The sequence below is a fragment of the Cotesia glomerata genome, linkage group LG1 (assembly GCF_020080835.1).
Source record: "Cotesia glomerata isolate CgM1 linkage group LG1, MPM_Cglom_v2.3, whole genome shotgun sequence".
In the NCBI taxonomy this organism is placed as follows: domain Eukaryota; kingdom Metazoa; phylum Arthropoda; class Insecta; order Hymenoptera; family Braconidae; genus Cotesia; species Cotesia glomerata.
Window position 1 is genome coordinate 22,389,168 of NC_058158.1, and position 25,019 is coordinate 22,414,186.

The 25,019-nt window shown below is 35.6% G+C and overlaps 1 protein-coding gene and 2 long non-coding RNA genes across 3 annotated transcripts; 2 read left to right on the forward strand and 1 right to left on the reverse strand.

Annotated features, from left to right (window-relative positions):
- Nucleotides 1-2,031: 2,031 nt before the first annotated feature.
- Nucleotides 2,032-4,739, forward strand: LOC123267465. Its single transcript, XR_006510042.1, has 2 exons — nt 2,032-3,264; nt 3,356-4,739. It is a non-coding gene; the product is annotated as an uncharacterized LOC123267465 (long non-coding RNA).
- Nucleotides 4,740-5,060: 321 nt separating this feature from the next.
- On the reverse strand, nt 5,061-6,780 carry LOC123267471. Its single transcript, XR_006510045.1, has 2 exons — nt 6,121-6,780; nt 5,061-5,200 (listed from the first exon to the last, which is right to left on the reverse strand). It is a non-coding gene; the product is annotated as an uncharacterized LOC123267471 (long non-coding RNA).
- Nucleotides 6,781-7,070: 290 nt separating this feature from the next.
- On the forward strand, nt 7,071-23,213 carry LOC123260589 (cytochrome b-c1 complex subunit Rieske, mitochondrial). The gene is made up of 4 exons (XM_044721772.1): nt 7,071-7,446; nt 7,603-7,755; nt 7,838-8,015; nt 22,704-23,213. Exons 1-4 carry the CDS (start codon nt 7,239-7,241, stop codon nt 22,987-22,989), a joined length of 825 nt encoding a protein of 274 aa, XP_044577707.1. The 5' UTR covers nt 7,071-7,238; the 3' UTR covers nt 22,990-23,213.
- Nucleotides 23,214-25,019: the final 1,806 nt, after the last annotated feature.

Consider the following 25,019-nt stretch of genomic DNA (forward strand, 5'->3'; position numbering starts at 1 on the left):
ACGAAACCAAATATTTTCAGAATTATCCTGAAGTAAAACTCCAAAACAATTTAATTAATGAAAAAGTGAAAAAAATTTTTGTTTTAAATAATGGAAATTTATCTGGTTCGGTTTTTTTCAGTAAAGAAAATTGGATAGTATACAATACGTGTCCTTTTGACACGATTGTTCAAGTATTATTTCATAGTGCACTAGAACATCCAAACTTTCATGAATTTCTCACACAATCTAATATTCCAGTTTTTAAATTTTTATCAGATTTTATGAACAGTGGGCCATCTAAAAAAATTTATGAAAAGAGACTATCACTACTGCATCCATTATACATTGGAACAAATGATGGGAAATTGCAGAAGATATCTGACAAAGGTTCGAAAAGCTCTGTGCTATGTCAGACTATTAATTGTCAAGACAATATTATAAATTTGTGGAAGACATTGTTGCAAGAGGTACCTGGAGTACTTGAAGAGATGATGTGTTCGAATCCAGGTTGTGGTTGCTCTTACACAAAAATTTTACCAGTTCTATTCGTTAACCATAATGTAATAATCAAATACGGATTATCTTCATTGGAAAAAGCTCTAGATTTTCATCCGAAAATTTTTAATGTTTCGTGTTCATCGTGTAAATCTGGGAAACAAACGCGTCATTATACTCCTAAAGAGTGCATTTTTATTGAATTAGATATTCGTGGAAGTAGCAAGGAATCATCTGGACGTACCTGTACATTAAGCGAACTTCCAGCTAAAATTACTTTGAAAGCTCACAATAAGGATGAAATTTATATTGACTTATGTTACCGGTTAGTTAACCTTATTTTATATTATTTTTACATGTATGTATTTAGAACTAAAAATTATTATTCTATGTAAATTTTCAGATTGTCTGGAGTAGCAGCTTATGATGTCGGTCATTATTTTGCATACTGTAGGAAAATATCAGGTAGTTGGAAAAATTCAATGACCTCAAAGTGAAACCTGAGTATGTGTCACCTAGCACTCAATTGCAGCCTCACGGAGTTTTTTATGTTTTAGAACCACAATGAGTCATTCAATTGTGATTTTTTAACGAGTTAAAGAATGTTATGTTCTTGTGATTTTATTTTTATACTTTTTAGAAAAAATGACCAATGATAAATAGTAATAATGATAAGCAATTATAGTTAACATTAAAATATAGTATTTTTAGATTAAATATGCAATATTAAGTTTCGATCTTTAATTTAAAAAATTTTAAGCTAATTTTTTTTTTAAAATATAAACTTCAAAATATTTTAATTTATAATTGTGTGACTTATTTTTATCATTTTCACATTGCTATTCAAGTAATATAGATTCTTTAGTAATTAATTGAATCTGCTTAATTTTTATTATCTTTCATTGAGTAATTAATTTAAATCTTAAAATAAATTAGTAAAAGATAAATTATTTGACTTCAGTGTCTCAATACTTATATAATTGATTTTTCTGAATGTTTTGAAATGAATCTTCACTATGTGGTATCTTATAAAAATAACTTTAGTATTTTGACTTGGTTTTTAACTAAGAATGAACATTGATTTGTATAATTACTAAAATTATTTAAGAAATGAAGAAGTTTGGATTAAATGATGAAATTTGAGTGTACTTTTATAAATTTGTGACTTAAGTGCTTAATTAAAAAGCCTGATTTAGAAAAAATTTCATAATATTCATTGTGATATATTAATAAAAGAGTTTGAAATTATTAGCAATTATAATGATGACTGGTGTTATTTTCCTTAGGAAAATCTGAGAGAAATTAAAATTCGAGACAATTACAGGAAGTCGGTTTAACTTTGATGTTTTATACTTACAATGAAATATTTTACTATCAAACGAAAATAACTTTATTAATAGATTAAATATAAAGACTTAAAAAACTATAACCAAATCATTTAACTCCATCAAAAAAATGAATCCAGTTCAATAAATAGACCTATTTTAAAAACAGTAAAAAATCATTTTCGACTGACGGTGTGTCTGATGAATTATTTTATAAGACACGGTGAGTCCTTTTATTTATAAATTAAAATTTGTGAGCATTTTTTATATTTAGTCTAATTACTAATTGATATTTAATAAGTAGGCATGAATGAATTTTCTCACTGAACATTGGTTATCAACGTTAGCTACTGTAATGAATGGTACGATTGAGTTGAACGAGACTGGTGAATAAATCTCTCTAAGCTCATCCATGGGTTGATCGATGAAACAGTTATGCAAACATATCTTTGATAACCCGTTTAAAACTTGGAAGGATAAATTGCAAAATAGAATAGAAAACTGCGTTAATATACTTGCTGATTTTTACATAAGATGAGATTTTTACTGTGTTGGTGGATATTTTCATGGATATTCGACATTGTTGTTTAATAAGTATTCAATATTACAAAAGTTGAGGAACGTTTATAAATTTTATTGATGGTGTTCATATCATTATTACAGTATATTTCCATAGTTTATTTAATAAAAGATAAATTTGAATTAAGATATCAAATCATAAAGAACAAGAATCTATTAATATTAAAGAAAATTCTGATGATTTAATGACAAAAAAAAAAAATTTATTGCTTTAACCCGCGATTGTTCAATGAAGACTATCAACTTTTGCTCTTATTCTGCCAGCAGTCTTAAAGACATAGCGGATTCATATTAAACGTAATTTCAAAATTAGTGGGCTGTGTAATTTTGATAATTATAATTATAAACAATTAATAACTTTTTAATCATTTTTTAGGACAGAGCATTAGACCTTAATTATGCGTTTGGTTCAAACATGTACTCTGAATCATCCCGAAAGTGATATTAAAGTATGGAGATAAATAGACAATTAGTTTTTCTTTGTTTAATCTACTTAAACATCTGTTTGATGATTTAGCTGAAACAGATCAACTACTGTGTAAAAATCAAGACGATATTTAAAACAATGAGACAGGTGCTGGCTTGTTGACAACTTGGATATTGAGTGTCGTTAATTCAAAACAATTTTTATTTAACTATATAAGACTGACAGGAATATACAATAAAATGCAATTTCAAATATTCTAATTTATAGTATTTTATTATAGGTTTCAAATTAGTAGAAAATTAGGAGATTTACCGAAAATAGGAGAAAAATAACCAAGCGATTGAACTCCATAAGAAAAAAAATTTCAGTCTAACAAACTCAGCATCTTGCGAACAAAACGAAGATTACTTAAAAAAAAAGTATTTCATCTGAAAATTAATTTCATATCAATGTATTGTAAGTTCTTATGGTTATAATTAACAATTTGAAATTCTTTTATAAATTTATACTAAAAATTAATACCATATATTTATTTTTTATTAATTAGATAGATTTAATTTACTACAGGGGATGCTACGAATAAGCTTAACAAGAGTATTTTAATAAATTGATTAAATATGAAAGAATCAATTGCAAAATAAAAAATTGTCCATCAAAGTATTTTTTAGCTTTGTCATTTAGACGCATTTACAAAGAGGACAAGTACTTTTATTAAATAAATAATTAAATGATCACTGTCTAACCGAAACGAGAGTAATAACAGGATAAAGAATTTCGTATGCCTAACCCTATAAAGAAAAAATGATTAGTTCGAGATAAAAAAACACCGTTATCTTAGAATTATGTAAATGTAAATTAAAAAAATGAACTTTTTTTAATTAAAATGAAGTTTTATGAAACCTTTTGATTATTTACTTTTATTAAAATTACAAAGTTATTTTTTTTAATTAAAAGACAATATTGAAACTACAATTAAAATGTCCAAGAATGTCAAATGTATACACTTTTACTAGAAAAAAATTTCTTATTCTACATAGGTATGTTTAATGTCCATTTTTCATAACAAAATTATGTACAGTGTTTAATCTCCATAATTTTTTAGTGGTTGATTAATTTTTAGAAAGAAATTTCTTTCATCATAATTAACAATTTTCAATGAAAAAAATTACAAAACACGATACATAAAAAAAAATCTGCACATTTTTTGAGGTTAACTAATAGTTTATCAACAATCATATATACTTATATACATTTTTAACAGAATTATAAACAGGCCTATCATTTTAGCAAAGAAACAAATTAAAAACAGTTGTATGATATACACACCCACACACATATGTACATATAAGTTAAATTCATATGTAATTAAAGCAATTACTCTTTTTGTTTACTCTACAAACAGCTTTATGAGTTAAGTGCATATATTGGACGTCATGCAAGTAAATGGACTATATAGACATTAGATGTTTTTCGATGATTATTAATAAGTACATTATTTATTAATAATGATTCTTTTACTTTAATCATTTTCCTTTAATCATAAAACCGTCAACCATTTAGCATTTCAAAAAGTTTGTTAAAGAAGCTTTAATTTCATTCTTGTTTATTTTAGAAACAATGAAGATAATCCTTGAAAATGATGGAAAGTAATTTTTGGTTAACGCCAGAAAAATAATCTAGAAAAATTACTTTAATTTTCTAATAATTAAGATATATGAACAAAAGAGTTCTGTATTTTTCATAACGGTAAAAAGGTGGATTGTATCCACTAATTAACATAATTAATAAAATGTTGACTTATACTTAATTCATATTTATTGAAATAACATTATTGACTTAGTGAGTGCACCGAGCTCTCCGGTTACCTGACATGAAAATTAACTTAGCTTAAATTGTGGCCAAGAAAAATTATAATAAAAAACTGAAATGTAGAAATCTAAAAAAATAAAAGATGCAATTTTTAAAAAAAAATTTTTCCGAACAAATTTTTTCGTTAAATAAAATTAAAAATTGTAAAGTCACTGCTATGTAACTTTTATGTCAATTAAGTTAATATAGACGTGAATAAATAATTTTTTAAAATAAAATCCTGTTTATAGAGTATATATATATATATAATAAGTTTATTCTTCCATATTAAATGAATTTCTACTAAATGTCCCTGCAATATATTTCTTGAACTTATAAATAATCATCATTTCAACAAAAACAGATTGTGTGTGCATTACATTTACATTTTTTGAACTACGTAATGAATTTAGAAATTATTAATTTTATTATAAAATACAAGTATTATAACTATCTCCTATTGCATGGTAATGAATAGTATCATTTTAACACGAAAGTTGTACTTCTAAAATATTCTTAGAATAATTAGAAATCACCGAAATTTCTATTGGGTGATTCTCTGTAAGGATGTTTTTTGCTGTCCCAGGCATTTTTTTATTAGAAAAATTGTTATTTTGTTACTAAATAAATTTTATTACAAAAGTAAAAAAACGTTTCTATTTGGAGCATTGAAAACTAAAATGGAATAAATTTTGGTTTTTTTGCTATACATTCGTAAACCACCGAAATGTCAGTCCCCTGGGATGTCCCAGTCCCAAAATTAAAACTTTAAGATTAAATTTTAAGTTATTCGTCAATAATATATATTTTGGTCCATAATGTTTATAAACTTAATTAGTTAACTAATAATCTTCTTTAATAAAAGTACCGAAAGTTAATTTGTTTCATTAACTTCATTAAACCAAAGTTTGTCGCAGGCATTTTAAGATTAGTCCCCTGCTAGAAGTTCAAAGCCAAAAAAAAAAATCTAGCGTGTTATTTTACCTTTTGTAAGGTTTATAAGGATCTAACTAGCCTTAAGTTAATAATCATAGGGCTGTTAGCGCTTTATCGCCATTTTATTTAGTGTCAAAGCACCGTTTGTGCTGGAAATATGTGTCTGGGCGACTTCAAAACTCAGTCCCCTGACAACTATTTTGATTTATAAAATTGGATACCTAAGTCTTAATATCATTCTAATTCATGTAAACATTCATTGAGAACTTGAAAAGTTGAATGCATTGGAATAGTTTGCTTGATTTTTCTCAATTTGATAAGAAAAATCAGTGCGTTCGCAGTCAGTCCCCAGTAATGTTACATGGCAAAAGATACACAAATATCGAAAAAGCAAAAATTAATTCGGCTGTTTATTTATTATAACTAAGCTGATAGTTTTGTAGCCCTTGTTAATTTTTTCCAATAAAATCAAAAATAATTTGGTCGGACAGTTTTGTACAGATTTAAGACGTCCTTACAGAGAATCACCCATATGCTTGTTAATATTCAATATCATTAAAAATGACTGAATTTATTAAAACCACGCTAATCGTACTCTAACGACTAATTGGCCGTCTTCACCCACATTTTTTTGTCGAAGTATTGTTGAAGTTTTCAATATTTTTTTGATCTACATAAGAAATAATTAGACAGTATAAACGCACTCGTTAACAAAACGCTAGTAAATACGGCCATTGCCAGCTGATGGACAAAATCGGCGCATGCGCAGTGTAGGCGTGAATTGAGGGTTTGCTTATTAGATATAAAATAATTAATAATTGGGAATTTGATTATTTTTATGATCGAACAATCACCAATAGTCGTCGAACAAACGATAATTGATCAAAATTAATTAATCTGAGCGATAAAAATAAAGATATCTAGTAAGGGGGGCCAACTTAAGGGTGACCATTTGTTTAATTAATTATAAATAAATAAAAGACGAACAAACGATTTTTACATTCGAACATTAACGAACAAACGGCGAACAAACAATTAAAAATAAAAAAAATCCGAAAATCGAAAAAAGTGGGGCCAAATTCAGTGAGCCACATAAACCGGTGTTATGTGTTATATATGTTAAGCCAGTAAGTGTGTCCTGGCCGAAAAGCGCTATACAGTCAACGCTCTCTGTATTTGACTCGCCCGTACAGGACCATTCTCTGTATTTGACTCGTCCTTGTCCATAAGAGCTGTGTAAAATCGTCAAATACAGAGAAAGAATGTGGTCAAATACAGAGAGCGGTCAAATACAGAGAGGTCCAATACAGAGAGCGTCGACTGTAGTTAGGTTGTAAGATTTTAATTTTTTTTATGCTAACTGGCTTACTAAGTTTAGTAAGTACTTCGGCCAAACACGCCCATTGTCTCTCATTGTACGTTAGATTGTAACTCGTAAATGGAAAGCAACCTTTATCTTTCGTAACTGTCTCCACTGTCTCCACCGTTATACTTACATCATATGGTATAATATATATACATATGCATATATTTAGTGGTGATGGTCCATCTTATGTAGTGGTCTGATTGGCAATTAATATAAAAAAAAAAAAAAAAAAATACGCATCTATTAATTTGAATAATAGCATTTTAACGTTATAGTAAAAATGAACGCAATAACTAAGTCCGTGAATGTTACTTATTTTCTGAGAGCATCTACTACTGCTGTGTCAAATGGATCATCATGTATTGTCACAATAAATAAGGGCAAGAAAGAGAAAGTTACTACCATTCCTTCTATTACTCCGAAAACCTCCTACACTCTTGCTCAAAATGGTTATACTGGGCCTATCCGCATTAGCTCTGGACCCGCAGGTTGGTATAAAAATTTTAATAATTGTAATGGAAGTATTTTTATACATTTCTTAATTCATAACACAACGCAATACTCAAAAATTATGTAATGCATTATGATGTGATTATCTTAATCATTAATAAAACTATTTTTTTTATTATTTTCATACCACGTAGTGAGCACTCAAATTTCTCAGCACCGTTTGGCTCATACCGATATTCGAGTACCAAGTTTTGATAATTATCGAAAAGATATTTCAAAAGATCCAACTGCCAACACCCGAGGAAATGCGCCCGAGAAAGAAAATATTGCATATGCCGTTGCAGCTGGTAATTAATGATTTGTTTTTAATTTTCTAGTTTGCTAGTGATCGTTGATTGACCGTTGATTATTTTTCTAACTACTATAAAGGTACTGGCTTAGCTACAGCATATGGAGCAAAGAGTGTAGTTCAAAGTCTTGTCCTAAGTATGGCACCTTCTGCAGATGTTTTAGCTGTTTCCAAAATTGAAGTGAAACTATCTAACATTCCAGAAGGACAAAGTATGGTTTTCAAATGGCGAGGAAAACCTCTATTTATTCGTCATCGGTAAGATTAAAAAGTATTTGAGTCAATAAAATTAATACATTTGAATCTCGCTATAAAACGATTAGTTTCTTTCTCAGATTATAACGATACCTGGCTTATAAAAGAGATAGCGCATAGTTTATGATGAGGTCCGATTGTATTTTTGTTTTCTTTTCTTTATAAATGCACGGCATTGATTTTGTTGATTGATAATAGTACAATAATGTGATACTGACGTTAACCATCATCTTAAAATTTTCATTTTTTTTTTTTTTTTATTAAAATCAATTGCAATAGAAAATATTTAAAAATCGTCTAACCGACAGTTTTGTCAATTTTCAGCGAGTAAATTAAAAAAAATTTTTGCTTTTAATCAATTACTAGGTAAACAAGGACATTTGTCTTATCATATGCAGTTTCTGCTAGTTTTTGAATTAAAGTATTGATCTACTCTAGAAATAATTGAATGTTATAACCCCCCTCCCCTTAAATAACACCTGCACACAAAAAAAAAAAAGTTGTTTGTACTTTGGATCGGACCCACCTACAGACACATATTTCGACCCGCTGAATCCGAATTTGAAGTCCGTTTGGCCCGGTCACCCTCCAGTTTTGAGTAAAATGCAAAAAACCTCGAAAAATTGCGAAAAACTGCAGTCACAGCGATGAAAAAATTTCTGTAGATCCGGATCAAGTGTGATTTTTATGTATTTCAATTTACTGAATCTGAATCTGAACACCCAAAAAAATTGCAATAAATCATGAAAATCGAAATTATCGAGACGAAAAAAATTTTTTGGATTCAGATTGAGTACGATTTTTATGTATTTTGTTCCACTGTATTTGAATCTGAAATCTTGTCCCATTAACGTTTTAAAATTGAAAAAAAAGTGTGTGTGTGCCTATGTACGCACGTGAGAAGTTATACTTCTTTGGCGTAACAAGATATAAATCTTTTTAAAAATTTTACCTCCACGTTATTCTACGTTTGTAGAAAAAACGACACTAATAATAGAAAAAAAGGCATTCAATATATTGAAAGTTTTATTATAACGCATTATATAGTTAAATACAGTTTATTTAAATATCATAAAAAAATTGTTCCTACATAATTAAAAGAATCTGGAAATCAGTTGACCGCGCAGGCAAACCCTGCTAGAACTTCCCGCTAAGTTTGCATTTTTAGCACCTTAAAATGTGCTTTTTGGTTAATATTTGAAATTTTCAAGCTTAAAGCACAGTTTTTAACATTTTAAGCTCTTCGAGCTCAAAATGTATTTATTAATCAACGATAACTTTTGAATGTGTTGTTCGATTTTCTTTTTTAAAAAAGCATTCGACGCAGTTTTTAAAAAAAAAAAAAATCGTACAAGTTTATATTGATTAGTTGAGAAATCTCGAAGATATTTCAGAAAAATACCGAAAAAAAATTTTTGGGAATTTTTAAACAACTCTAACTTTTGAATGCGTCGTTCGATTTTAATTTTCAAAAAAGCATTCGATGCATGTTTTTTCATCACAAAAAATATTTATATGGTTTTATTATGATTTTTTCGCACGCTTTATGGTTGTTTTTAAAAAACATATAAATTCAAATTTTTTTCTGATTTTTTTGTTTAATTTTTTCTCGATGGCTCGATGGATTAACTCTCAAATCTAATCAGATTTAAGTTTTGATAAACCTTTTCAAATGACGTATCGTAGAATTCGATCGGTTGATTCGTTTTTGAGAAACCGTACGACACACACACACACACACACACACACACACGGCCGGACATATCGGCAAGAATAGTCAGAATGGCATCCTGGGACCTCAAAACGTGGACATCAGATGAAAACTAGGCTTTCGAAAATCGGACCGAAATCAATAACTTCCCATTATTGAAAACATTTCAATTTTCTTAGCGGGAAGTTGAAAATATATATTTATGTATATTTATTATTATATATTTATTTTATTTGGAATGATATAAAATACGTTTTTAGATTCAGAAACATTTGAATAAATATCGTGAATACAGTTGCTAGTTCTCACGCAAACATACGTAGATGTCCTTACTTTTACTTTGTTGGTAACTTTTTTTGAAAAACTAAAATGTTGACTAGCTAACTTCAGGGTGTCGGTTTTTCGTGACAGTGTGCGCGCGCATCTTAAAAATTTACTTTCATAATTTTTCCCTAACGCGCTAAAAGAAGTATAACTTCAAAAAATCTCAAAAAACCAAAAAAATCGGGAAAATTGCACGTTATAAATATGAGAAAAAAATCTATTAAACACTATCGTTTAGACATAAGGGAAATGAAAGGTAGTTATCAAGTAAATTAGAATGTCAATATGATGGCAAATTTTGCTAACAAGAGAAATACCAGAAGAAAACAGAAAACATAAAAGGAACCTACTGCGTAGGTCATTTGAAGATAAAACAGTTCGATACAAACGAACGACAGTCTGAAATTCGAAAATATGGTTTCGTACCTTCTCCTTACATACTATTTATTAAAGATTTAAAAAAAATTTTGTCAATTTTTCAATTTTAAGATCATATTCCATCCATAAAAATCCACCCAAGTAATTGACAATAGTGTTTACAATTTGAACCGATTTGGACCGGTAGATTTTGAAAAATCTCAAAAAAACTACAAAAAAAATTTTTTCAAAAGTGGTTTCTTTTTAATATCTTTCAAACGGCTCTACTGATCAATTCCAAATACTAATCCGCTCTTAGGGAGCGTCCATAAACTACGTGGTCATATTTTAGCCCCTTTTAGACCCCTCTCACCCCTCATGTAGCCTAACGTAGCTTTTCTCGTGACCCCCCCCCCCTCCCCGTCCTGATGGAACGTGGTTTTTTTACACAATATTGTCTGCACAGAAAAAAAATATTGTTAAAATGACTATCCAACGTATCCTCAAATGACGTATCCTTAAAATAATGATCCGGTTTTCTAATTTAAGGGTTCATTTGTTTCACTTAAGCATACATAGAATAGCTCTTGTAAGTAAATATATGTAGTTTCGTCAAAACAGGCAACTGTTTTGTCAGCGTGAGGATCTATATAGTTGAATCAACTGAATGTAAGGCTTAAAATAATGATACGGATCGTCAATTTGATAATCTGCTGTATAGCTGAATTGGCTATACAGCGTATCTCTGAAAAAAATCTGGAAAACGGTTGACTTTAAAGGGCATCCCTGCAACTTCCCGCTAATTCCATATCTAAGTCCTTAAAATTGAACTTATGACGTTTGTGAGCTCTTCGAACTCAAAAATATAATTTATATGTTATTTCGAGCTTTCCGAGCTCAAAGAGTTTTTAATTTTTTGGAAATTTTATTTTTCAGATTTCTCAAAATCTAGCAAACCGAATCGATTTAAATTTTCACGAAATTTAATGGCAATGATACTCTTTGGATCGCCACCTATTTCGATCCAATCGGTCAAGCCGTTCAAAAGTAATAAGATATTTACATACATACACACATACACACACACACACATACATACAGCCGCACGGACACCATCGCGGGAATTGTCAGGAAAGCTTCCTGTGACCTTAAAACGTCAAGATCTGATGAAAACTCGATTTTCGCAAAACGGGGTAAAACCAATAACTTTCCGATTTTCGAAAATTTTTAATTTTCTTAGCGGGAAGTTAAAAATGACTATACGGCGCATGGTCAGAATAACGATACGTATATTAATTAATAAAAAAGTTTATTTTGAAGGTGTAATAATAATTTTTGCTTAATATATTAGGCCATCCAGCCACATCTAAGTCACCTATGTTAATGCAATATCATAAAAAAATTGCGTTAATATATAAAATTTTTCGAAAATTAAAAATAAATAAATGCATTGATAAAATAATTTATTAATATTTTATACAACTTTATTATGCCTTTTTGATGAATGATTGTTTAAAATATCATAGGATTTAATAACATTTAATAAATCATTTAATAACTTTTAATGAATAGTTGTTAACTATTTCTAGAGATCATTTAGCTGTTAATAAATGAACTTTCCTCAAAAAAATGAATTTATTAACAGTTCATTATTTTTGCAAACATTTTATTCATAATTCCTTAGAAAAAATTAGCATTCGTATTTCAAATAAAATTATTAAACAGTTATAAATTTATTTCACAAAATAATTCTCATTTAAAGAAAACTACGTAGCTTTGCTTTTATCTCCTCCCCCCCCCCTCCCCCCCGTTACGTAGCTCAGCGTAGTATTCAAAGTTTCGCCTACCTCCGAAAAGGCCGTTTCCTGGGCTCAAAAGAGCTATACACGCACGTATATCTATCCTACCCTCACATAGGAAATACACAGCCAAGTTTGCCGGCAAGGAAAAACCCTGCCCTCAAGCATTTACGCTATCATAGGACAGATGTGAATTGAGTTGAATTTAATGTTAATCTGTCCTCGTACTCAGTTAACTGTATCAACCCATTCAACGACTGCGTTAGCCTGATCGGTAATATAATGACAACCCGACCAGTTACCAGCGGGGCCCATGCGAGGAGGTGCAGCCGTAAGACCTGTTTGAGCCATAACACTTATCCCCCCTTACAAGAGTCTCGTTCGTTCGTCTGTCTAGTCTAGTCCCCGAATCTTTGAGCTTACCTGCGTTGCCAAATAATTTTGACAACGTCACGAGGCCTTGCTCAGAATATCTCTCGAACGAATCAACTGATTTTGACCGGATTAGCGATGATCGGCGTGGTTTTTCAAGCTTAAGGGCGGATTAGTTTTTGAAGTTGAACGATAGAGCCGTTTAAAAGATATTCCAATAAAACCACTTTTGAAAATGATTTTTTTCTTATTTTTTTTGAGATTTTTCAAAATTTCTCAAAATCTATTGGTCCGAATCGGTTCAAATTCTTAGTAAATCTAAGTTTGAGGGAACTCTTTAGAACGCCGTTTGGTACGTTCCGATCGGTTCAGTCGTTCAAAAGTTATAAGCGAGTCACATAGTCACACACACACACACACACACACACACACACACACACACACACACACACACACACACACACACACACACACACACACACACACACACACACACACACACACACGCGCGCGCGCGCGCGCGCACGCACGCACACTCACACACACATACATACAGACATAGTGACAACCCCGCCGCGGGAGAAGAAACACTACACTATAAACAGCGAAGTAACACCCTTCACAACCAGGGAACTACAAGACGCGGCCAAGTCACTCAAAACAGGAAAGGCACCCGGTCCTGATGGCATCCCAGCATCGGTGATCAAGACTGTAGCCCTGGAATACCCAGACATACTCCTGAACACCTACAACGCATGCTTGGCAACTGGCACGTTTCCCGCGGTCTGGAAGCGGCAGAGATTGGTTCTGCTAGATAAAGGCAAAGGTGGCCCTGTAACACCCTCCTCGTTCAGACCACTTTGCATGCTGGACATTGCTGGGAAATTGCTCGAAAAGCTTATACAGGGAAGACTACGAAACGACATCGATCGTGCTGGAGGCTTTGCCGCAAACCAACATGGCTTCCGGAAAGGACGTTCGACAGTCGACGCGATCCAGAAAGTCGTAGGGACAGCGAGAGAAGCATGGACTGGTAGCCTCAAAGCTCGTAAAGTATGCATTTTCCTAACGCTAGATGTCAAAAACGCATTTAACAGCGCGAATTGGGGAGATATCCTAGACGCTCTAGAACACAAATTTGACGCAAAGCCAGAGAATTTGGCACTAATCGACAACTAGCTTGAAGAAAGAAAGCTAATAGCGGAAACTACAGAAGGACCACAAGAATACGCCATAACGGCTGGCGTGCCGCAAGGCTCAATAATGGGGCCCGATTTATGGAACGCCGACTATGACGAGCTTCTTAAGATTCTGTTACCAAAGCAAGTAGAGCTAACGGGCTTTGCAGACGACGTCGCGGTCACGATAATAGTAGACAGCGTAGAGGAGGCCGAACTACTAGTTCGGGAAACCATTGATGCCGTCGAGACTTGGCTCGATAAACACCACCTGAAACTCGGCAAGCTTAAAACCGAGATGGTCGTTCTGACTCGTCAAAAATGGTTCCTAAAACCATTCGCTGTGGACATGGGAGGAACAACACAAACGTCAACAAAGGCCCTGCGCTATCTGGGGGTAATGATAGACGAGAAACTATCTTTTCGTGAACACCTCGATAATGCATGCCAGAAAGCCAGCACGACGGTGTCTAGCCTAGCAAGAATTATGACCAACACCATGGGACCAAGAACAAAAAAGAGAAGAGTTCTTCTAGAAGCAGTCCACTCGGTACTGCTCTATGGAGCTGAGATATGGGCAGACATATTAAAGCAGAAGACCTACCGGTGAAAGATAGCAGCAGCACAGCGGCGAGGCGCTCTGAGGGTTGCCTGCGCCTACCGCACAGTTTCCGAAGCGGCTGTATTGGTCATTGCGGGAGCCACGCCCATCGACCTATTAGCGTTCGAGAGAGTTAAACTCTATGACGCTAAAGATAGTGACGAAAACATGAAGGACGCAAGAACGAGGATAAAGGCGGAAACGAAGCAAGAGTGGCAGGACCGATGGACATCGGGAGAGACGGGCAGATGGACAGCGCGCCTGATCCCAAACATCAACGTCTGGCTTTCTCGAAAGCACGGAGACACGGACTTCTTCCTAACCCAGCTATTGACGGGACATGGGCAGTTCAATGCCTATCTTTTCAAGATGGGTTTGCACAGCACACCAGCGTGCAAATACTGCCCAGGCAAAATTAACAACGCCGAGCACACGTTTTTCGAGTGTGATCGGTGGAAGGACGACAGAATCAGCACCGAAGAAACAATAGGCACAACGCTCTCCCCTGAGAGCTTGGTAACCTCCATGATCACAAAAGAAGAAAACTGGTCAGCTGTCGCAGCCTATGCGCAGCGCCTTTTAAACGAAAAAATCGCAGAAAGGGATTAGAAACCAGTAGTAACAAGAAATAGGTGTCGTGAGACACAACATGGCCTGGATCGAAGTAATGCTAACGCGGTCCCGATCCAGTCTTCCCTGTAACATCTGTGGGGAAAGGAGAGAGGAGGATGTTTAGTCGGTATTGTTGCAAAATAATATTGACTTCTGAGTCCGACATACCCAGGCACCAACACCAAGTCCTGGCATACGTAAATGTATTTTACCTCCTCTATAAAAAAAAAAAAAAAAGTTTGGAAAATCCAAAAGTGCACGACTCATAATGCTCATTTAATTACGAAATATAAAAAAAAAAAAAAAAAACTTAAGTCGTTCAAAATTAATTGCCGAAAAAACAGCTGTAGTAGGAAGGTACTGCACAAGCGCCCCTGGTGGAATAAAATGTACATAATATCTATAGATATAGATATATCACCATCCATGTTAATTTTACATGGACATATATAGATATACAGTCTTGTAGTTTTCGTTTTTTATTAATTGTAATTAAACGACACTGAATTAATTAACCATTCGCATTCAGTGACCTACAATCGTCGATTAGAATTAAAAAAAAAAATTTAACTCAAATAATTGATTTTTTCATAAGTTACAGTGTTTCCGGGGTTTCATACATGACGGACAGGAAAATTTTTTGACCTATTTCGATGTTTTTTTCCGTTTCTATTGCAGTAAATCAATTTTTAGAAAGTATGGAATTAATCTCCATTAAATTATCTCGATAATAGTATGCAAAATATCTTGATTCCGTGAACTAACAAGGCTATAATACTAAAAATAGTTTCTAAAATGAGGCGAAAAAAATTTTTCGATCGTAAAGCACTCTCTGATGCTTCGCATCATGAGTCGTGCAAAAATAAAAAAAAAAAAAAGTGACAACTTCGCGGGGATAGTCAGAGAAGCTTCCTGTGATCTTCAAACGTCGAGATCTCATGAAAACTCGATTTTTGCAAAACGGGGTGAAAACAATAATTTCCCGATTTTTGAAAATCTTTGATTTTCTTAGCGGGGTTAAAAAATTAAATTGCTTTAATGGACTATTTTTTAATTTTAGGCCTTTTCAATTTTAATTTTGTATTATAGTATGATCGAGTAAATGTCTTTGTATTAAGAAATAATTATTTGATATTGTTTATTTTTAAGACTGTAATTATCAGGAGACTAATATTCCATTTATTTTCTTTTAATTGAAACATCAAATTTATTTGAAATATTTTATTTGTGAATTATGAATATTCAAATTATTTCTCTGGTGATTTACCGATCATACAGGAATTTTTTATCTTTGATTATTTCTATGTATAGTACTTTTGTTTTTGGATAATTTTCTATAATTATGTTTCTCTGAGCTTTCAATTATTAATTTTATGTAAATTTTTTTCATAATTTCGTTTATTTTCTATCGATTTTCTAAACATATTATTAAGTGGAATTTTTAGTGAGAGAAGTCCAAATTGAGAATTTTTTATTTTACTCGAATCATTGCCAACCGTTACAAATCAATGACGACCACTGTACATGATAAAATTCAGATTTATTTATCATGCAACGAATGAATAAAAATTTTTGAACTCGGAAGTAACGGGAAATTCTAAAGGTTTTTTAAAAATGAAATTCAAGAATACTTTTTAACTTCCCGCTAAGAAAATCGAAGATTTTCAAAAATCGGGAAGTTATTGTTTTCACCCCGTTTTGCAAAAATCGAGTTTTTATCAGATCTTGACGTTTTAAGCTTTCCTGAATGTTTTCGCGATGATGTCCGTACGTCTGTGTGTGTGTGTGTGTGTGTGTGTGTGTGTGTGTGTGTGTGTGTGTGTGTGTGTGTTTTTTGTAGGGGGAACTTTACGGATTCTAGGCATAGCTGTTTGGCCTGGATATGTGGCGACTCGACGCAGCGTCATACTAACTCGACACTAACGCCCCTACCCACTAAACCCTAAACCCCTTTCTCTTCTATCCTCTGATCCCCCATGGTACCGCCGTAAGGCATTTCTTCGCGGGGGGAGGAATTAGCTGCCGCTCTTCCTTCTGGTGGCTAAGATGTTTTTTATTTCTATCTCCCTTCTAGTTTCTGTTTTCTGCTCTTTTTCTCTCGATGGACCGCAACTCTGTAAGCACTTCAGTGGCAAAGGTGCTCGTGGCGTTCCAGACAGCTTCTGATGACAGCATTTCTTCTACTATTGTCTCCGGTTGAATTCTCTTTTTAGAATCTTCTCTAATTCATCGCGCTGTTGGTTAAAACGAGGACATGCAAAGATCACGTGCTCCACGTCTTCAGCGACACCTGGGCAGGATGGGCACTCCGGAGAATCGTCGTGCTTAAAGCGGTGAAGATAGGCTCGGAAGCAGCCGTGTCCTGACAACATCTGCGTAAGGTAGTAGTTAACCTCTCCATGACTCCGGTTCAGCCAGTCGTCGATCCTCGGTATAAGACGATACGTCCATCTTCCTTTTCTGCAGCGTCCCACTGGAGCTGCCATCGGTCGAAGCTGTTTTGCCGTTCTTCAGTTCTGAGCTCTTCAGCGCTTAGTGTAGTTGACCTTTTACGATGATAAAGGTTCCGTCTTTCCTCAGCGAGGACTCTGAGAGGCAGAGTTCCGGAAATAACGCACACTGCTTCCTCGGATATTGTGCGGAAGGCGCTGGCGACTCTTAAGGCACACCGTCGGTATACTGGTCCAGCCTTCCTCCATGATTCTTGCATCTCGAGAGCGTTGGTCCAAATAGATATACCATATGTAAGCACCGATGTGACTACAGATGATAACAGTACCCTTCTGCTCTGCTTTGGCCCTCCGATGTTCGGCATCAGTCGTGCTAGACTTGTTCCCACTGCTGACGCCTTGGCACTGACGTGTTCTACCTGCTGCTTAAAGTTGAGTCGGGCATCAAGCATCACTCCTAAATATCGAATATAAGGTTGTGATGTGATTTCTTGTTCGGCGACTTTCAGCTTAATTGTCTCTACCACTTTCCTGCTGGTAATAAGCACTGCCTCAGTTTTTGTGTTGCGCCAGTTGCAGGTTCACTGCGTCCATCCACCGGTTAACGCGCTCGAAAGTGAGATCGAACACATGGTTTATCTCGTCAAGATGTTTGGCAACGATCACTACGGCTACGTCGTCTGCATATGCTACGAGTTTGACGTTTCTTGGCAGAGTTAGTCTTAATAGGCCGTCATACATAATATTCCACAGGAGCGGGCCTAGAACTGAACCTTGTGGTACACCTCCAGAAATAGCATACTCCCTTGGACCGTTCTTCGTGTCATACTTCAGGACCCTGTTTTCAAAGTAGCTTGCTACGATCTTAAGTAAGGATTCTGGTACATTCTTCTCTTGGAGGGCCTGCATGATGCATTCCCAATTGGCGGAGTTGAAGGCATTTCTGATGTCTAGGGTCGCCACCAGGCAATACTTCTTCGTTCCACCCTTCCATCTGGTTCCTGCGATTGCTTCCTTGGCCGTATCAACAACCAGTTTGATTGCGTCCAGGGTTGATCGTCCTTTCCGGAATCCATACTGATTGTCTGCCAGGAGTGGGTCGACTACTGCTTCAATTCTCTGGTGAATTATGCGTTCGAATATCTTACCCGCTGTATCTAGCATGCAAAGTGGGCGGTAAGATGACGGTTCATCCGGTGGCTTTTTCCCTTTAGGAAGCAGCACTAACCGTTGCTGTTTCCACTTTCGAGGAAAAATCCCTTCTTTGAGGCAGGTGTTGTAAACATCCAGGAATAATGCCGGTGCTGCCTTTATAGCTGTTTTTAAGGCAATGTTAGGGATTCCGTCTAATCCCGGTGCTTTATTATTCCCTACGCGGTTGCAAGCCTCCGTCAGTTCTTCTTCCGTGACAGTTGGAATGTCCTCCAGTTCTCCTTGAGCTAACTGGTAGTGAAGCTCGCGTTGCTGCGGAAACAGCGCGGTAACGATTCTCTGCAGAAGTTGTGGGCATGTGGGTGCCGGCATTTGTTTGACTTTTAGGTGATTCATGACCACCTTGTACGGTCTACCCCACAGGTCTTTGTCCACCTCGTTGATGAGCTCTTTCCAGCATTGCCTCTTACTATCCTTGATGGCTTTGTTCAGTAATCGACGGGCTTTTTTGTACTCTGCGACCAGCTCCGCAGAGTTAGGTCGTCGATAGCCACGCTGGGATATTCTCCTTTTCTTTAGACACTCTTTCCGAAGAACGCTGATGTGGTCGTTCCACCAGTGTACTGCCGGGCGTTGGCTTATGCTGCATTTCCGGACCATACTTGCGTCACAGGCCTGGACAACTCTTTTCATCAGGTCCTTGGTCATTTCTTCTGCGGGTCCAGTAGTAATCGGTTCACTATTCAGGGCTATTATCAATGTGCTTGTGTCAAAAGACTTCACTTTCCAGTCGTATTTCCCACTGATGAGGCTGCTGCTGACGAAAGTGAGATCTACAATAGAGCTTGCTTCCCCTTTAGTATAGGTTGGCGTATCACCACTGTTGAGCTGGACTACATCTAGTGTAGTAAAAGCTTCCAGTAGTGCTTTTCCTCGCGCATTGGTCTGCTTGCTGCCCCAGTCTACTGCCCAGGAGTTGAAGTCACCGGCAATCGCGACTGGATAATGCTGCTTGGCGTCCTCGGTCAGTTTGTCCAAGAATTCAGTGAATTCAACAATGGATAGGCTAGGTGGTGCATAACAGCTGTAGAAACGGATGCCGTTAACTGTTGCTGCTACAAAGCCGGCATTATCATTGTGAACTACACTCTGGAAGGGATGCTTACCACAGGACCAGATGACAGCCTTGGTAGTGCTGTCAGATTCCCAAGACTGGGTATTCAGGTGTTCGTAAGGCTCTGCTATTAGTACTAAGTCAGGCTCTAGTTCGCGGATAGTTTGCATGAGCAGGTCATGCGCAGCCTCACAATGATTGAGGTTGAGCTGCAGTATCTTCATGTTCTTTTGTTTATTAACCTCTGAAGCGCCTCTTGGAATACCGGGCATTTGTGGTTGCCGGCGTAGTGGGCAGAGTTCTCTGCGCTTTGGTTTTCAGCGCATAATGCACATTTGGCTGGATTCTTACAACCAGCGATCTTGTGCCCCTCTTGTCCGCACCTGATGCAAAGCTTAGATCGGTCTACGCTACTTTTGCACTGAAATCCATGATGCCCGAAGTGCCAGCACTTGAAGCATTGGGTTGGTCTTCTCGTGGCTCTAATTCGGCAGTTTACCCAGCCGATACGGATTTTACCGCTTCCTTCCAATATCTTCCGCGCTGCAGCTGCTGGTAGAGTCACTACGGCAGTCTGGGTACCTCTGTAGGCCTTTCGGATCTTAATTGCCTCTAGCGATACCTCGCAGGATTCTCCGGTTGCCATCTGCAAGGCGGCTTGAATGTCTTCCCTGGTTGTAGTGTCATCAAGGTCTCGGATTTCGACGTCTTCCTGTGGACCTTTGCAGATCACTTTGGCCTCTTCTTGTAGGATGCCCTCGATGGTTTTCTGTAAAGCTTGGCCTTTATCGGAGCTCTTCCTAGAGAGCGTAATCAGCATGTTTCCGGCCCTAGTTTTATGGATCTTATCCACCGTAGTTACGGACCTGCTCGTCAGGGACATCATTTTTTATTTTACGCAAAATCTCAGCGTACTTCGCCGGCTCAGCTGGGCGGATGATCAGTGCGTCTGGCCTGATCCACTTTCGCGATTTCTTCCGTTTAGGTTCAGGACGGGGCTCCTCGGGAAATTGCTTTGGGAGCTGTTCTTTCCTTTGCCTTCTTTGTTCTTTCTTGGACTGGACTTTCTGCCAAGCAATCGCTTTTGTCCGTTCGTCCCTTTGCATTGTCGCTCTTTGTGGAGGGCTTTGTCTCAGGTCCTTCTTCTTGGTGACTTGGCTGCACGTTGGGTCTGGAGAGGATCGATCTTTCCTTTTTCCAGTCTTCGTGACAGTTTCTCGTTTGTCTTCGATGACCGATTCACCGTCACCTTCGGCTCCGGTATCCATTGCTTCGTCAGTCACAACTACAACTTGGTTGGTTTGCCCCGGTGTAGCACGAGGAGTGCGTCGCGATGCTAATCGCCATTCTTCATCCAGTTTTTTGAACCTTCGAAGGGCGTTAGTTACACTAGTCGCCTTGGTCTTGATCTCCTTGTGGATATTGACTTTTGACTGAACGAGGTTATTTAACTCATTAGTCAGCTCCTCCAGGCGTTCCAGCGCTTGCGTTCTCTTCATTTCAGCGCTTGCTTCAATCGCTGCTTGTTGGGCATGAAGCCCGTTTTCATTCTTGTTTGTTTCCTGTGAATTACTCATACTTTTTGATTTACCAGCGCATCGTACGGAGTGGAGCGGGTTGTCATAACTAGGAACGGGTGTACCCTCGGAGATAGTACTCCTACCCCAGTTCCCTGAGGCCTAGCCGACACTTAGCCAGTCCCGGAATACACGGACGGACTAGACTCGCTCGGAGCGGTGAAGATTCCGACCTCTAACACTCACTGCGTACTTCCTGATCAAGGCCCGAAGTGGCTGGCTCCTGATCCACTGCTGCAACTTACACCTCGGTAGAGCAAGCTCACATCAGCCGTGGCCTGCATCGTCGGAAACTACGATACAGGTTCCGGTCACTCCCAGTGGGTCACAGCAGAGAACGATCGTCTTGTTAGGTCAGTTAGTGCGACCAACCCATTAAAGGGGAGTTTTGTCCACGGGAGCGTATTTTGTTTGGTTATTTTGCTTGGCTCCTACCCGCTGTACCTCATCAACTAAGAGATTAAGTGTCATCCAAGGACAGCGAGCGTTCTCCCATCCGCTCGGGGAGACGCGCCCGGTAGCAGTATCTCTTCTGCCCCGAGTGTGTGTGTGTGTGTGTGTGTGTGTGTGTGTGTGTGTGTGCGTGCGTGCGTGCGTGCGTGCGTGTAAGTTTGTAAACCTCTTATAACTTTTGAACGGTCAAACCGATTTCATCGCGGTTGGTGCTATTCGAAAGAGCTTGGCCAAACTTAGATTTTAAATACAATTTGGACTAATTCGGACCGATATATTTCAAAAAATCTAAAAAAAACTGTAAAAAAAAATTTTTTTTTAAGTGGTTTTTTTGGAATAACTTATAAACGGCTATATCGATCAACTCCAAAAACTAATCAGCTCTTAACCTCAAAAAACCACGTCGATCGCCGCTAATCCGGTCAAAATCGGTTGATTCGTTCGAGAGATATCGTGCAGGAAAGAAAACCCAAAAAAGTGTTTTTTCGGAATTACTCCGAAATTTCTGGTTTGACCAATTGAAACTTATAAATTCTTTATGAGGCTTAAAAAACTGCGTAGAATGCCACTAACCGCGTAAAAATCGGTTTATTCATTCGAAAGATTGTGGTTTGAAAATTCAAAAAATAGTGTTCTATGAAACTTTTATCAGACTTTTGAGCTTAAAGAGCTCAAAAGCATAGAAGAGGTATCTTCTTGAGCTTAGAGAGTTCAAAACAGCACACAGACTGTATTTTTGAGCTCGAAGAGCTCAAAAACTTCGTAGGTGCAATTTTAAGCGCCCAGGTATTAACGGAATTAGCGGGAAGTAGCAGGGATGGCCTTTAGGGTCAACCGTTTTCCTAATTTTTTTAATTATAATTACCAGCTTCTAAAAGATATTAAATTTCTACGTCAATCAGTTCTGTCAATTTAAATAAAATTTCTTAACTTCCCATTTGATTTTTTTAGTTTTACAATTATTTTAATTTTTAATTAAAAATGTTTACAGGGGAGTAAAAGAAATAGAAAACGAAGAATCAGTTGACCTTTCAACTTTACGTGATCCTCAGCATGACCGTGAGCGTGTCAAAAAATCTGATTGGTTAATCGTTTTAGGAGTATGTACACATTTAGGATGTGTACCAATCGCAAACGCTGGAGATTTTGGTGGATATTACTGTCCATGTCATGGATCACATTATGACGCTAGTGGAAGAATAAGGAAAGGACCTGCACCATTAAATTTAGAAGTACCAAATTATGAATTCCAAGATGATTTAGTCATAGTTGGTTAAATTAGTAAAGATTCATAATAGTCTCTTGAATTGATTTGCAACTATAAAATGGTAGTGGAGTTCTGAAATATATGTCAGCAGCTTGCTTGTATGCAAGTTATATATTATCACAATTTTCAGTATACAAGCTCATAACTTTCAGCTACCAAGAATTGATTTAAAATTTTCTCTATAAATCCATTGATTCAGTTGTACAGTATGAAAATAAAATATTTAAGCTTGAACGTAGCATTTAAATTTTTCTGAAAAAAAAATCCATCCTAGCAAATTTCTGCTAATTTCTAATTCATAACGGTCAAAATTTCATCAAATATGACATTTTGGAGCTCAAATACATGGTTTTACAGCCATTTTAAGCTATCCAAGCCAAGACAGAACTGCTTTACGTTTTGAGCTCTCTGAGCTCACAAATCTAGTTCAAATTTAGTAAGACACTTTTTGTAATATGTTTGAATTGCAATAACTTTCAATCAAATCAACCAATCATATAATATTTAGTATTCCTGTATTTTATTTGTTTTTTTTTTTTTTTTTTTTTTTTTATTAAAAATAAAGGTACAAAGCGTTGGTTTAAACTTTAAACCAATATAGCCAATTTATTTGAGTTCGCGCACCAATAACAGTTAGCGTCACCTACTGAATGCGACTAGGTGCATCACCACGTAATCACTCATAGTTTTATTATAGAGGAATTCTCCCATACACGGAAAAAATGAAACCCGACTGGTTCGTTTTCGGCACCAGACTCAGTCGTGTGCAAGAAAAAATGGAAGAAAAATTAGTTTACACCAGACTGAGTCGTGTACGCACCCGAATGAGTCTAGTGCAGCACAGGACTCAGTCATGTCATTTTTTCCGTGTAGCTTTTTCGTTTGATATTGAAGTACATTTTTATTAATAGCTATATTTATCAATAGTGATTTCCATAAATACATTTTGCCTTTTGTACAAAAGCAACACGAGCAGAGATAAATTAAGGGTAGTGTTATACTTCCATCTAGTGGATGTTATTTTTATTTATTGAAATCTTTACTTAGGGCCGTATTCATAGTCCGGTCTTAAGTTCGTACTTAAGCCTGTCTTCATGAAGACGGCCTTATCGGCTGTAAGTTATGATACTTTTCAGAGTCATTCTTTAAGATAAACTTGAGTAAGTAAAAAGTTTTAAGCAGGATCTTATTTTCAGTAAGATAAGCTTTAGTAAGACCCAACTTAAGACCGAGTCAACGCGTGTTCGTCAATTTTCGTGAAAATTCTTATGTTTCCAACGATCTCATTGGTTGAAACGTACTTAAATTTTGACAATGAAGTTTTTTATTCAAAATTGTAAACAGATGTACAAATGTACCTTAGAAAATTGTAAGTCTCAAATTCAAGTTACAATAGAAAATTATTACCGCAAGATCAGAGAAAAATATGTCAAAAAAAGGAAGAAGTACTACTTTTACAAAAAAATATGTCAAAAAAATATTTTCTACAAATTTTAAAAAATTATGCCCAAGTAATTGAAAATAGAAAGAGTGATGCTGCTACATTGAGTGAAAAAAAAGAAGCATGGGATTTCATCGCAACCGACTTTAATTCATCTAGTATAATTACTGAAAAGGTAAAATTAAATTTTTAATATGACTCTAAAATTGACAGCTACTTGATCAGTTTTTAATTAAATTTTACAAATAAATTAGTTTTAGAAAGTTTTTCTTGAAAAATTGGACTTGTAGTTTTTCAAATTTTCTACATCCCAAGCGTCACAAAAAAAAATGTTAACTTTTTGGTAGATTTCACTCAACAAGAAGTTAAAAAATTAATAATTGTCAACTTAAATTTAACAAAACATTAACAAAAAAAAATTTGTGCCGCTTGGGATGTGAAATTTTTTAAGTGAAACTTCTTTGCGCGCGTTGAGGGTAAAATTTCAAGGTCGCGTCACAATAATAAAAAAAGAGCGTATGTACAGAGTACACATGTTAGAAGTGAAACTTCTTTGGCAAACTCAATTTAAAATTTATTAATTAATAGTTCATAGATTT

What these genes read in the sequence shown, in the direction of transcription:
- LOC123260589 (XM_044721772.1), top strand. Translation starts at nt 7,239, where the DNA reads ATGAACGCAATAACTAAGTCCGTGAATGTTACTTATTTTCTGAGAGCA. An exon ending in TGCATATGCCGTTGCAGCTG is followed by an intron (nt 7,756 to 7,837) that starts GTAATTAATGAT and finishes ACTACTATAAAG; the next exon opens with GTACTGGCTTAGCTACAGCA. An exon ending in CCTCTATTTATTCGTCATCG is followed by an intron (nt 8,016 to 22,703) that starts GTAAGATTAAAA and finishes AAATGTTTACAG; the next exon opens with GGGAGTAAAAGAAATAGAAA.